We start from the raw sequence: 14265 nt of genomic DNA on the forward strand, positions 1-14265 counted from the left end.
GGTTTAGCAGTAAACCTAAGCTGTCGTTTCTTAAAGTTTGGAATTGCGATGCTTATATGAAAAAGGTTTTCAACCTGATAAGCTCGAACCCAAATCGGAGAAGTGCGTCTTCATAGAATACCCAAAGGTAACTATTGGGTACACCTTCTATCACAGATCCGAAGGCAAGTTATTCATTGCTAAGATGGATCCTTTCTAGAGAAGAAGTTTCTCTCGAAAGAAGTGAGTGGGAGGAAAGTAGAACTTGATGAGGTAATTGTACCTTCTCCCTTATTGGAAAGTAGTGCATCACAGAAATCAGTTCCAGTGATTCCTACACCAATTAGTGAGGAAGTTAATGATGATGATCATGAAACTTCAGATCAAGTTGCTACCAAACCTCGTAGGTCTTCCAGAGTAAGATCCGCACCAGAGAGGTACGGTAATCATGTTGTGGAAGTCATGTTACTAGACCATGATGAACCTACGAACTATGAGGAAGCGATGATGAGCCCAGATTCCACAAAATGGCTTGAGGCCATAAAATCTGAGATATGATCCATGTATGAGAACAAAGTATGGACTTTGATTGACTTGCTCGATGATCAGCAAGCCATGTTAAATAAATGGATCTTCAAGAGGAAGACGGACACTGATAGTAGTGTTACTATCTACTAAGCTCGACTTGTTGCGAAAGGTTTTCAACAAGTTCAAGGTGTTGAATACAATGAGATTTTCTCACTTGTATCGAATCTTAAGTCTGTCTGAATCATGTTAGCAATTGCCAGATTTTATGAAATCTGGCAAATGGATGTCAAAACTGCATTCCTTAATGGATTTATTAAAGAAGAGTTGTATATGATGCAACCAGAAAGTTTTTTTCAATCCTAAAGATGCTAACAAAGTGTGCAAGCTCCAGCGATCCATCTATGGACTGGTGCAAGCATCTCGGAGTTGGAATATACGCTCTGATGAGTTGATCAAAGCATATGGTTTTATACAGACTTTTGAAGAAGCATGTATTTACAAGAAAGTGAGTGGGAGCTCTGTAGCATTTCTAATATTATATGTGGATGACATATTGTTGATTGGAAATGATATCGAAATTCTAGATAGCATGAAAGGATACTTGAATAAGAATTTTTCAAAGCAAGACATCGGTGAAGCTGCTTACACATTGAGCATCAAGATCTATATAGATAGATCAAGACGCTTCATAAGATTTTTTAATGAGTACATACCTTGATAAATTTTTGAAATAGTTCAAAATGGGACAGTCAAAGAAGGAGTTCTTGCCTGTGATGCAAAGGTATGAAGTTGAGTAAGACTCAAGACCCGACCATGGCAAAAAATAGAAAGAGAATGAAAAGTCATTCCCTATGCCTCAGTCATAGGTTCTATAAAGTATGCTATGCTGTGAACCAAACCTATTGTATACCTTGCTCTGAGTTTGACAAAGGAATACAATTTTGATCTAATAGTAGATCACTGGACAGCGGTCAAGAATATCCTTAGTGAGGACTAAGGAGATGTTTCTCGATTATGGAGGTGATAAAAGAGTTTGTTGTAAAAGTTACATCGGTGCAAACTTTTACACTGATCCAGATGACTCTAAGTCTCAATCTGGATACATATTGAAAGTGGGAGCAATTAAGCTAGTGTAGCTCCATGCAGAGCATTGAAAACATAGAATATTTGTAAAATACATACGGCTCTGAATGTGACAGACCCGTTGATTAAGCTTCTCTCACAAGAAAAATATGATCATACCTTAGTACTCTTTGGGTGTCAATCACATAGCGATGTGAACTAGATTATTGACTCTAGTAAACCCTTTGGGTGTTGATCACATGACGATGTGAACTATGGGTATTAATCACATACAGATGTGAATATTAGTGTTAAATCACATGGCGATGTGAACTAGATTATTGACTCAAGTGCAAGTGGGAGACTGAAGGAAATATGCCCTAGAGGCAATAATAAAGTTATTATTTATTTCCTTATATCATGATAAATGTTTATTATTCATGCTAGAATTGTATTAACCGGAAACATGATACATGTGTGAATACATAGACAAACATAACGTCACTAGTATGCCTCTACTTGACTAGCTCATTAATCAAAGATGGTTATGTTTCCTAACCATAGACATGTGTTGTCATTTGATTAACGGGATCACATCATTAGGAGAATGATGTGATTGACATGACCCATTCCGTTAGCCTAGCACTTGATCGTTTAGTATATTGCTATTGCTTTCTTCATGACTTATACATGTTCCTGTAACTATGAGATTATGCAACTCCCGTTTACCGGAGGAACACTTTGGGTGCTACCAAACGTCACAACGTAACTGGGTGATTATAAAGGAGTACTACAGGTGTCTCCAAAGGTACATGTTGGGTTGGCGTATTTCGAGATTAGGTTTTGTCACTCCGATTGTCGGAGAGGTATCTCTGGGCCCTCTCGGTAATGCACATCACTATAAGCCTTGCAAGCAATGTGACTAATGAGTTAGTTGCGGGATGATGCATTATGTAACGAATAAAGAGACTTGCCGGTAACGAGATTGAACTAGGTATTGGATACCGACGATCGAATCTCGGGCAAGTAACATACCGATGACAAAGGGAACAACGTATGTTGTTATGCGGTTTGACCGATAAAGATCTTCGTAGAATATGTAGGAGCCAATATGAGCATCCAGGTTCCGCTATTGGTTATTGACCAAGAATAGTTCTAGGTCATGTCTACATAGTTCTCGAACCCATAGGGTCCGCACGCTTAAGGTTTCGATGACAGTTATATTATGAGTTTATGAGTTTTGATGTACCGAAGGAGTTCAGAGTCCCGGATGAGATCGGGGACATGACGAGGAGTCTCGAAATGGTCGAGACGTAAAGATCGATATATTGGACGACTATATTCGGAGTTCGGAAAGGTTCCGAGTGATTCGGGTATTTTTCGGAGTACCGGAGAGTTACGGGAATTCGCCGGGAGAAGTATTGGGCCTTATTGGGCCATACGGGAAAGAGAGAGGGGCTGCCTAGGGCAGGCCGCCCCCCCCCCCCAAGTCCTAGTCCGAATTGGACTAGGGGGAGGGGCCGCACCCCCTCCTTCCTTCCCTTCTCTCTTCCCTTTCCTTCTCTTCTACTCCTACTACATGGAAGGTCTCCTAGTTGGACTAGGAAAGGAGGGTGTCCTACTCCCGGTGGGAGTAGGATTCCTCCCTGGCGCGCCCTCCCTTGGCCGCCCGTCTCCTCCTCCCTTGCTCCTTTATATACGGGGGCAGGGGGGCACCCCATGACACACAAGTTGATCTACGGATCGTTCCTTAGCCGTGTGCGGTGCCCCCCCCCACCATATTCCACCTCGATCATATCGTCACGGAGTTTAGATGAAGCCCTGCGCCGGTAGAGCATCATCATCGTCACCACGCCGTTGTGATGACGGAACTCATCCCCGACACTTTGCTGGATCGGAGTCCGGGGATCGTCATCGAGCTGAATGTGTGCTGAACTCGGAGGTACCGTACGTTCGGTATTTGGATCGGTCGGATCGTGAAGACGTACGACTACATCAACCGCGTTGTCATAACGCTTCCGCTTACGGTCTACAAGGGTACGTGGACAACACTCTCCCCTCTCGTTGCTATGCCATCACCATGATCTTGCGTGTGCGTAGGAAATTTTTGAAATTACTACATTCCCCAACAGCACGTGCCACACCGCGTCCGTCGCGCCCGCCATTGCCATCACGCTCGCCACAGCCACCGCACCACTGTGCCCCGCGCGACGCACACCCTGGCTGCGCATCACTCTCTCGCTGGCTGCGCTTGCCCCGTCTGCCGCTGCCTATCCCTTCGCTCGCCCCGCTGTCGCACCCCTGCCTCGTGCCGCCTCCTGTCACGGCCATCTTCTGCCAGCTGCCCCCTCAGCCACGTCGGCCGCATCTCTGCCCTCCATCGTCGACTGCTCGCCTCGCCTGCTGCATGCTTCTTCCTGCTGCTATGCGCTGCTCTACCATTGGTACGCTGTTGCGCCATGCCCTCGACACCGCCGTGGACAAACATGACAGAGGGATTGTCAATGGAGTACGAGGAGGAGGTGGCGGAGAAGGTGTGGAGAGGCAAGAGGTCTAGGGTGGCGTCAGCTGGCTGTGGTGGAGGTGATTATGCGAGAAGGAGCCGGAGCGGAAGGATAGGTCACAATTGGAAAGAATCGCAAAAAAATCATAACCCGGAGATCTCATTCCAAAAAAATGATAATATCGATGGAGGGGTGATTTCCTTCAATAGGTGGAAAACATAGGAAATATTGGATGTTATCAAGGAAAGGTAAAAATTTAGGAAAGTTAGGATTATGAACTGATTTCTATGCAAATGGGGTTTTATTGTTTGGTAACATGATATCAGTACCTGCCCGTTTGTGACGTGTCTGATTAGGAAAGTTTGCAGATGTTAAAAAACTATTTATTGGGAGGAAATTTTGTAACGTGTCTGTTATTTGTTTCCTAAAACAAATTTCACTAATGAGAGAAATCAATTGATTTAGATAAGTTAGGAAAGTTAGATTCAAATCTATTGTTTGTTTTTTAGAAATTTGTTATTTATTTCTAAGACAAATTGAACCAATAAAAGGAATCGATTGATATGAATAATTTAAGAAAGTTAGATCCGTGATTTGTTATACGTTAGGAAAGTCCTGGTTGTAATAAAGAGTGGAGAGAAAAATAAACCGATGGACCAGGATGGGAGGGGGTGGTGGGACGAGAGATGAAAAAAAAATCAGCGAAAAAAAAACCGTGGAGACTATTCACCAACTGCTCCATTAGCAGCAGAGATTTTTGATTTTGCATTGCTTCTTGGTCTTTTATTTAGTTTGTTAGTAAATTGTCAGTTAGCCGCTATTTTTTTCTTTAAAAGATGGGTCAACGAACATAAAATGGTTCCATCCGTAGTGTATCAATATGTTTTTTAGAAATGGAGGAGGACCCCCGGCCTCTGCATCTGAATGATGCATGCAGCCATTTTATTAATTATTCACACAAAACCTTACAAAGTCATACAATAGTAAGACTGAAGCCACCGTCTAGGCAACAAATTGTCGCTACTCATATCCAATTGATGAAGGGATGCTGATAGTCTGGGCCTAATACCAAACACACCTTGCAGCCAAACCTAAATATCTAAGATCTGAGGTCCCAACCAGGACGTCTGCCGGGTATGGGCACCCACCAGTCCGGCGTGCTCCTCAACCAGGACGCCTGCCAGGTATGAGGCCGCCGCGGCCACCTGCCACCAATCCATCTTCAGAGTTGTACTGTTGCATCTACCTTACCCGGTCTAGCTGCTGTCGACGCCACCACGACGCCAGACAGCGTTGACCTCCTGCGTGTCATCGCCACACATCTGGCGCCAAGCCTCTGATGCTCCATGCCGCCAAGAACCTTCGCCATGAATATGTAGAAAGAAACATCGCTCCATCGAAAAAGCCAGCCGTTGGTCCCTCGAGCCAGAGTGCATCTCCAAGAATGCCGCCTCCAAGGGGGTAATGACACATGAATGCCGCCGTCATCCGATCAACTGATCTAGGGTTTCCCCCGGAGGTATTGGGTGGGGTTGGGAGTTTCACCTCGATGATGCCTTCATGAAGGAAACGATGATAAGGGCATCGTCATCACCGGCTCCGACCAACGACCGAATACCAGGTTTTCACCCGGACCCGTCCCAAGGAATCCACCCGACAACCTGTGCACCGTCTCAACCGCCTTCAAAGCCCTAGATCTAGCCACCTAGATCCGGCGACCAACCGCAACAACAGTGCCACCATAAGAGCCCTGGCGCAACGGCCACTGCCAGAGTGTGCCACCACTGGAGCCTGGGAGGAGGGCTCCCACCCCACCTCGCCAAACCGCGAGAGCCGCCGAGATGGATCCCGCGCGCTCGTCACCGTCTCTGATCCGAACCAATCCGCAATCAGATCACCGTCACAGATCCGCCTTGGACAGGGACTGCACCACGCCATGCCGCCGCGGGAAGCCCGAGCTTCACCCACTGCCACCATCCAGGGCCGCCACCCCGAGATCCAGACAGAACATCGCCGCTGCCCCCGGCCTTGTTCCGCCGCCGCCGACCGGCCGAATCGCCGGCCACTGCGACCTCCGCCGCCATGCCGCCGACGGATCTGGGCGAGGATATCCATCCTCCCCCAGGGCATACGTTGCAGCCTGCTCATCGCGTTCCAGAGCATGGGAATCCACCGCGGTCGCGTCCCCACCCCTCGCCAGATGTCGCGCACGTGCCGCCCCGCCGCCGGCGAAGGCCGCCGCCACAAGGAGACCCGCACGCAGCCGCCACACAGCTAGACGTCGACCCATCTGCAGCCGCGCCATCGAGCCCGCCGCCGTCAAGATCGTTGTCGCCGCGCCGCCAGGATCCGCATGCCCCGGCGCCTCCGCCCGGCTTGGCCGCCCCCGCAGGCCACGGACGCGAGGAGGGGAGAAGGCCCCCGCCGCCAGCCACAGCGGGGGGCTTTGCCCCGGCGGCTCTGGCCGGCGGCGGCGGGGAAGGGGAGGAGGGGGAGGGCTAGCGGCAAGAGGTGGCGGCGCCGCCCGTGTCGCCCGTGGGAGGGGCAACGCGGGGGCTAGGGTTGGCTAATGCTGAGTGTATCTATATGTACATTTATGTCCGCGTAACATAGAAACGCCTCTTGCTGACACATCTTTTACTTTGTCCTACAATTCTCATTCTGCCTGCATGTGCCACAGCTGATTCTTTTTTTAGTTCAAATGTTCAGCCATGCGTGCATGCTCGGCCTTGCTTTGAATGTCGTCATTAAATTTGATGAATGAAACATTTGTTAATATATTCTGCTACTGTGCTAGCCTTGGTCTAGTGATTCACATAATTAACAATGGAGTATACAGGCTTAACATGGATTGCCCAATTGGAACAATCATTATGCCTCTCAGTATGCTCTCAACTCATCTTTCCATGTTTTCTTCTCTGAATATGATATTTCTCTCGACCACTCGCATCCTATTGTGAATATGAATATGTTCCTATGACCCTGGTGCTAAAATTGACAAAACTGCTAGTAGTACAACATTGTTCAGAAGTGTTTTTTGGTACATTCACAAGACGCTCTGTATCATCACCAAGGGAGACCACCATCATCGCGTACAAGAGCCAGCATAATAGACAGCCACCATCAGGTAATATGTTTTACTTAGCTTTTATCCTCAGTAGTAGGATGAAGCTTCAGCAGCAGGAGCATCACGCCACTTTTTCCCACCAAGGTCTATGACTTTTCCATCTCCCAAGTTAGTTATTACTCCCTCCGTAAACTAATATAAGAGCGTTTAGATCACTACTTTAGAACGTTTAGATCATTGAAGTAGTGATCTAAAAGCTCTTATATTAGTTTACAGAGGGAGTACAACCTAATTTAGCAAAGGGAGGCACCATTAGTTCGTCAGAAACGGCTGAAGACAACTAGCCATGCATGCCCATCTCAAAATTCTTAGGTTACGGGCTCATGCAGTTATGTCCAGGACTCCAGGTACTGCAAGTACATCGTTTTTTTCTTTCTGAAATCTGAACTGCGAGTACATTTGATGCTCAGTTTTAAACTGTCCTGACACAACTAAACACAAATAACGGCAGAACATGCTTACCTGGCTACTGCCTCCAGTGTATCATAACCTTACTGTTCATTGAGTCAGATCTCAGATGTGGACATTACGGTATTACCTGATGTGGACATTGAGTCATGAGTAAAGGCATCAACCAAATCCCATCACCATGGATAAACTGATCACTAATGGATCATAACCTTACTGTCCATTGAGTCAGATGTATGCATTCCTATCAGGAAAGGAAGAAATTTCAATATGGCAACACTTGTGAAAGGAAGACTAGACCATTTTCATATATTTTGGCAGACGACAATACAGTGGTACAGGCTATGGGTACGCATGAAGTCTAAAATAGACAGCTCTTAAAATTTTATCATGTATTTGACTGGTTTTGCTAAACCATGGCAACAACTCTTTTTTTGGTTCCTTATTAATTAATAGCCTTCCTTGGGCTAATCACTGGTGGCTTCTCAGCAGCATTACATGCTCCTAGTCAAATCCGTTGAGGCTATCAGGCTATTACGATGATCAAGATATATTCGTGGATATTTGTGACGGAAAGAATATATTCTATGCAGCGGACTCGAGACATTGTCTTCAGTTCTACGCAGAAAAATTAGCATGTAAAGGTCTGAAGAAGAAATAGAGCATTGAATAAGCAATTGTGTCAGTATCACCTAAACTAAATTCAGGTCAATGCTGTCCACTGAAACCATGCCACAGGTAGCATCCCCATTGATGACGTTGAAGTTTGAACATCCTTCACGCTTTCTGAACTGGTTCAGGACCATGATAGAATATACACACGGAACCTTCTGCATGCCCAGCTACAGTTGTGCTCTCTGTGTAGAACATGTTGAGGAGGCCTGCAATGCTGGACTTCTATTATGCCATGAAACAGAAGAAGATAGGCATATCTTTCTTTGATGAAATCATGTTAGCTTCTGATGTGCTCCAAAAAAAAATCACTGGGCCTTCTTATCATGGGGTGCTTCAATATTTAGCTCCAGAGAAATGAAGATATTTCCAGAATATGCCTAGAAACATTCAAGGGTGGCGCACCAATCTCAGGGAAAACCTCAAACTTTTTGAATAAGAACAAAACAGAAGAACGCAGCCCAAAACTCACTGCTTGGATTGACTCTAGCCTTTCGTTTCCTTTTATGTATATATTTTCACTGTTCTGTTAGATATTTGATTAATTAATAAAATTTACCATGGTGATTGTTCTATGATTTTTGGGTCAAAAAGTAAAAAACAGACAGATTCTACCAAACGCAGATGAGATAGAACAGTTTTTTTAACTGTCAGTGGGGTGGAGAGGCTCCCCACCTGAATATATTTCAAACAAAGCAGTGAACATGACCTAAGTGATGAAGATGATGGTATGTTTGATGGAACTGTTCAATTACCGAAAAAGGTGCGCGCCCCGCTTTATACCGAAAAAGGCTTTCGCCCCGCTTTATATATAAAGCACCGAACATCAAGCATTCAGTACAAACGCACGCCACCGCAACACACACACACCCAGGACAGGATACATTGGCGCTGAGCGCAACAACACCACTCCTAGCACTACCACCACTAAGAGATGTAGCCACATATGACGAACCATGCGCTTCAAGGCGGCGCCTTCAGGAAGGGTACGACACCGGAGCGCCGCCACCGCCCGATCTAAGGATCAGAGTTTCCCTTAGAGTCACATGACGGACAATGAGAGTCGTGACGCGCGACGCCTTCAAGAAGGGAACGATCTTCGCCGCCGCCGGTCTGTCCGAAGATAGAACAGGTTTTCACCTCGGCCAACACTCACCGCCACCTAACACCACACCCCGGCAACCACGCCGCCCACACGGCCATGGCCACCGGGCAGCACCAAGCCACGGCCTCCGCCCGAGAGCACCGCGCAACCACCACCAGGGCCGCCGCGCCCGGCATCCAAGACCTTGACACCACCTCACCCGAGACCTGCCGCTATCCCAACCAAAGAGACGAGTAGAAAGGTCGCACCTTTCACACCCCTGGGCGACCTCCAGCGCCGAGACCCAATAGGCCAGCCACCTGGCCTCCATCAACCCGTCCTGCAGCACTGGGCGCGAGGTGAGCTCGGTCCCATAACACCGTGCGCGAGACGAAGTCAGTCCTGCTGCACCGTGCGCGAGACGAGCTTAGTCCTGTGGCACTATGCGCGATACGAGCTCGGACCTGCGCACCGAGCGCGAGATGAGTGATGGACCGCAGCTGGGAGAAGGCCAGCCCTTCGCCGAATGTAGCGACCGGACGATGAGGAGGAGGGGTCAAAGGCCGATACAAGCCGCAAATGGACGAACCGACGCCAGGACGTGCCAGCCGTCGCCAAAGCCGACTTGCCAAGCCACCGTGGAGCCAACCACGGCCGGAGCAGCGACCACCCCGGCCACAGCCCAACCCGCGCCGCCCGGCGAGCCCCACGCGTCGGAGCCGCCGGCCACACTCCCCCCAGGGCACCACCACCACCACGTCGCTGCCTCCCCGGAGATGAAGGAGGCCGCCGATTGCTGACCAAGGCCAGCGTAGGCCACGCCATCCAACAGGGAGCTTGAAATCCCCCGGCTGGACACGCATCCACCATCAAGCGATGCCGGCCGCCACAACCTCCCGCTGCCCCGCACGAGACGCCACCGACTGGCAACACACGAGAGCTCAGGCAAGCTCCCACCACCACCCAGCGTTGCCGGCCAGACCCCAGGCGCCAGATCCAGGCGGATCTGGCCCGACGCCCACCAGCGCGCCACCACCCGATCCGGACCACCCAGCAGCCGCCGCACCATCACCGGGGCTCAAACCGATGCCGCGCCACCACCAGATGGCCGCACCGTCGGCCCGCGCCACCGACGACATGCCGTAGGGCCCTGCCGAAGCCCAGCGCCACCACCCGCGAGCTCCGCCCCACGACGGACCCCGGAGCAGAGGAGGAAGGAGATGCCCCGCCGCCGCGCCGACCGGGCTTTGCCCGTCAACGCCTGTCAGCTGCGGCGGGGGAGGGGAATGGGAGGAGCGGCGGCTAGTGTCCCCCCCGGTGCGCGCGGGCGCGTCGCGGGAGGGACGGGAGGGGAAAGATCTTGAAGCTTAGAAAGAGCCCCGCTTTGTATCTAAACCAACGACCAATCACAGGGGAGAAGTTGAACTTTGATTTCGACACTATTTTTTCTCGAAAAGGAGGTTATCCCTCGGCCTCTACAGAACCATGCATGCGGCCAATTTATTAAAAGCAAATAGTTCAAAAAAGTCTCCAAGTCTCAAAAAGAAAATTGCTCACATAGAGTTAAAAGCAGGGAATCGGGATAGCCACGACCGGCGGCATAAAAATAGATAGGAAACTAAACACCTATCCTATTACATGACCGTCATCCAAACCGGTTGAAGATAGCCCGTGATGCCGTCTCTCAGCGGATAGACCCAATAACCATACGCTCCCTGGCATCCATCAGAGTGAGTAGCAACCACATACGGATCAACGTAGTGGCCCGGAAGATAACCTACAAGAAATGAATATTTGTTGTTCTGTTAAAAACCAAATCGTTCCTGCAGTTCCATATAGCCCATAATAAAGCACATGCGCCTACACGGATGAGTCTCGCTGTTTCTATCTCAATTCCATTTAGCCACGTCCCAAATAACGTGTGAATGCTAGTAGGAGGAGCAATGTTAAACGCTATATGGACAGACCGTCATAAAATTTTGGCCATTGGACACTCAAGAAAGAGGTGTTTGATAGATTCATCATGATCACAGAAGCTACATCTTCGAGATCCTGACCAGTTACATTTTGCCAAATAGTCCTTAGTGAGAATGACTTGTTTGTGGACAAACCACATGAACACTTTAATTTTTAAGGGCACTTTGAATTTCCAAATATGCACAAATCGAGGGATAGAGGCCGAATTGGTAATATCCAAGTACATGGATTTTACCGAAAACACTCCATTCTTGGTTAGTTTCCAGTGCAACTGATCTGGCTGTTCAGGTGGACATCCATCAATCTTCTCACAAAATGGAGTCAATCTTCTCACAAAATTTCGACATTGATTACTAACAGTGTCAAGAGCATCGTCTTGCTCGATTGTTGAACAACTTGTAACAAGCACATCATTTAGGAATTCTTTGTTGACGATGTCTCTCCCTGTCAACTGAGCAACTCCCTGACTTGAAAATTACAGCACAGAATTTATATGGATCAAGGTTGTCAATGCACACGAAGTTAACCGCAAATCAATCGGACCGTATCTGTCCTTTTTGAAAAGTATGTTCCTGAGAAAGCACCTTTGTTCATCTTGACACTGATTACTAGTATTGTTTATTAATAAGATCATTGTCTCGACGGCCGTTGAACAACTTCAAATAAAACAATCCTTTATGGGTTCCTTGTTAAACCCCGCAACTCCGAGAGACTCACAAGTTGCAGAACAAGGTTTTAACTTTGAAGCTCAAAGTGGCAGCCAAGACTGGGCATCAAGTTGAGGCCCCGTTTGATAGCTCAGTTTTTTCTAAGTATTAGCGAAGTATTTTCTAAGTTTTCTAAAAATACTACAGATTTTCTAAATACTACAGTTTAATTTAATCTAACCTGTTTGGCTAGCAGTAAAAACTGTAGTATTAATACTGCAGTATCTTCAAAACAGTATTTTCTCTGTCTAAAAAAAAAACTCTCAACCGCTTTTTTTTAAACTGAGCAAGCGAACAAATCGTCGCATTGCTAGCTTCTTCCTTGTTTTCCTCTTTCCAAGCCGTAGCTGCTCTGTAGTCTCTGCAGATTGTCTACGACAGCGGCCATGGATATTATCATCCTTCCAGGGCGCATCTCCCATCCCCGGCCCGCTTACAGGCGGCCGCGCTGTTTCCCCTCCCGCCGCTCTGTACAACTGCCTCTTCTTTTGGTATGCTAGCTTTCAGCTTTGTGCATGGTCGTTCAGTGCGTGCATGCAGCTGGTTGTTGTGCATGGCTGTTTCAGTGTATGCGGCTACCTAGCTAGCAATACGCATGTTGTAACTGCTTTAAACGACTAGCTAGAAAACTTAGTGGTACTTTGTTGCATACAAGTGGCCAAACAGGGTCACGGTATTCTCAATACTCTAAAATATTGTGGTATGTCAAAACTGTGGTATCATGTACCTACAGCCTAAAATACCGTGGTTTTGCAATACTTTGAGTTTTGCAAAACTTTGCTACCAAACACAGCCTGATTGTATTCGTCTCGCAAAAAAGAAAGTAAAAAAAGTTGAGTGTATTCCTCACCAATGGACCTCTTCTCTTAATCCCAGTATAATCACAAACATACATGATACAGATCAATCACAATCTTAGGATCTGTTCAGAACTAAACAATTATGACTTCGAATGTTTGCTTAATTCTGTGGATCCCAATACATGATATATATCATTTGAAGGTTTCGATGGAGTGCACATTTGGGGCTCTCGGACTTAATTTTTAACTGATCTTTGACATGGCGTAACGACATTTGCTTGCTCGAAAAGAAGATAAAACCCTGATAAAATGGTTGCTTGCTCACAAAATACATTCACATCACACTGCTTTTACTTTACAACCATCTTCGCATCTTGCTTTTGCTCTCATCTTCTCGGCGAATTCCCTGGCAATGACCGAGATGAGCGGAGCGAAGGCGGCTAGCCTCGCCTTGCGCATCGTGGCGCTGGCGCTGTCGGTGGGCGCCGCCGTCGTGATGGGCAGCGTGGTCTCCTACAGCAGCGCTCTCGTGTAAGTTTTGTCAGAAATATTACTATAGGTGCACCTACCTAGTCGCTTAATTAGAACTGGTGATTTACCTGTGGCTCGTGCGTTCGCAGCTACTTCGTGGTGGGCAGCGTCATCTCGGCCGTCTGCTCGGCGCTGGCGCTCTACCTGTTCGTCGTGCACGGGGGCGGCGGCTCGATCGCCGTGTCGCTCCTCGACGCCGCCGCGCAGGCCCTCCTGTTCTCGGCGTCCGGCGCGGCGCTCGCCGCGCGCGGCTGCTTCGCCGGCGGGGCGGGCGCGTTCCGCGGGAGGGTGGGCATCGCGGCTGCCGTTGGCGCGTGCGCGGCCGCGGCCGTCTTGGTCGCGGCGCTGGCAGGGAACGCGCCCTCCCGCACCCGCGGCGGGGGCGCTGCCGGTGGCTCTGGCTGCAAACACGGATGCTCTAGCCCCGGCTGCTAGCAATTGACAGGGTCGGTACAAAGATTCAGTGTGTACAACTGTAGAATTGATTGATGATGCATTGTATTTTGCTCTCTTACTGAATGATTGATGGGTGGATACTTGTTGTCTAGTTGTTGCTGTTGCGGTTGTAAGAACGTCAACAGAGATGTTTGCGTGTGTTTGATGCAAGTACGGTGTTACAAAAAAGCATTTACATGAAAATTTTGTAAAATATTAAATGCGTATAGAAAAATTGTTTCTCATGTACGCAAAAAAGTATACAATTTGTATGAAAAAAGTTGATTATGTACTTAGAAAATGTTAATCAAGTATCTGAAAATATGTATTGTAGAGGTGGGGTTGGTACCATGTAAAAGGTAATGCCAATGTGGAGGGGCTCTTTTCCCCATCTCCTTCTTTAATACTATAAAGTATGCACACTCATGCATATTCGAGATAAAGTATTTGA

At 47.9% G+C, this 14265-nt stretch overlaps 1 protein-coding gene across 1 annotated transcript; it reads left to right on the forward strand.

Moving 5' to 3' along the window:
* Positions 1-13079: 13079 nt before the first annotated feature.
* LOC119306438 (CASP-like protein 1U1) lies at positions 13080-14063 on the forward strand. Its single transcript, XM_037582654.1, has 2 exons — positions 13080-13379; positions 13469-14063. Exons 1-2 carry the CDS (start codon positions 13261-13263, stop codon positions 13812-13814), a joined length of 465 nt encoding a protein of 154 aa, XP_037438551.1. The 5' UTR covers positions 13080-13260; the 3' UTR covers positions 13815-14063.
* Positions 14064-14265: the final 202 nt, after the last annotated feature.

Source organism: Triticum dicoccoides, chromosome 5B (genome assembly GCF_002162155.2).
Source record: "Triticum dicoccoides isolate Atlit2015 ecotype Zavitan chromosome 5B, WEW_v2.0, whole genome shotgun sequence".
NCBI lineage: Eukaryota > Viridiplantae > Streptophyta > Magnoliopsida > Poales > Poaceae > Triticum > Triticum dicoccoides.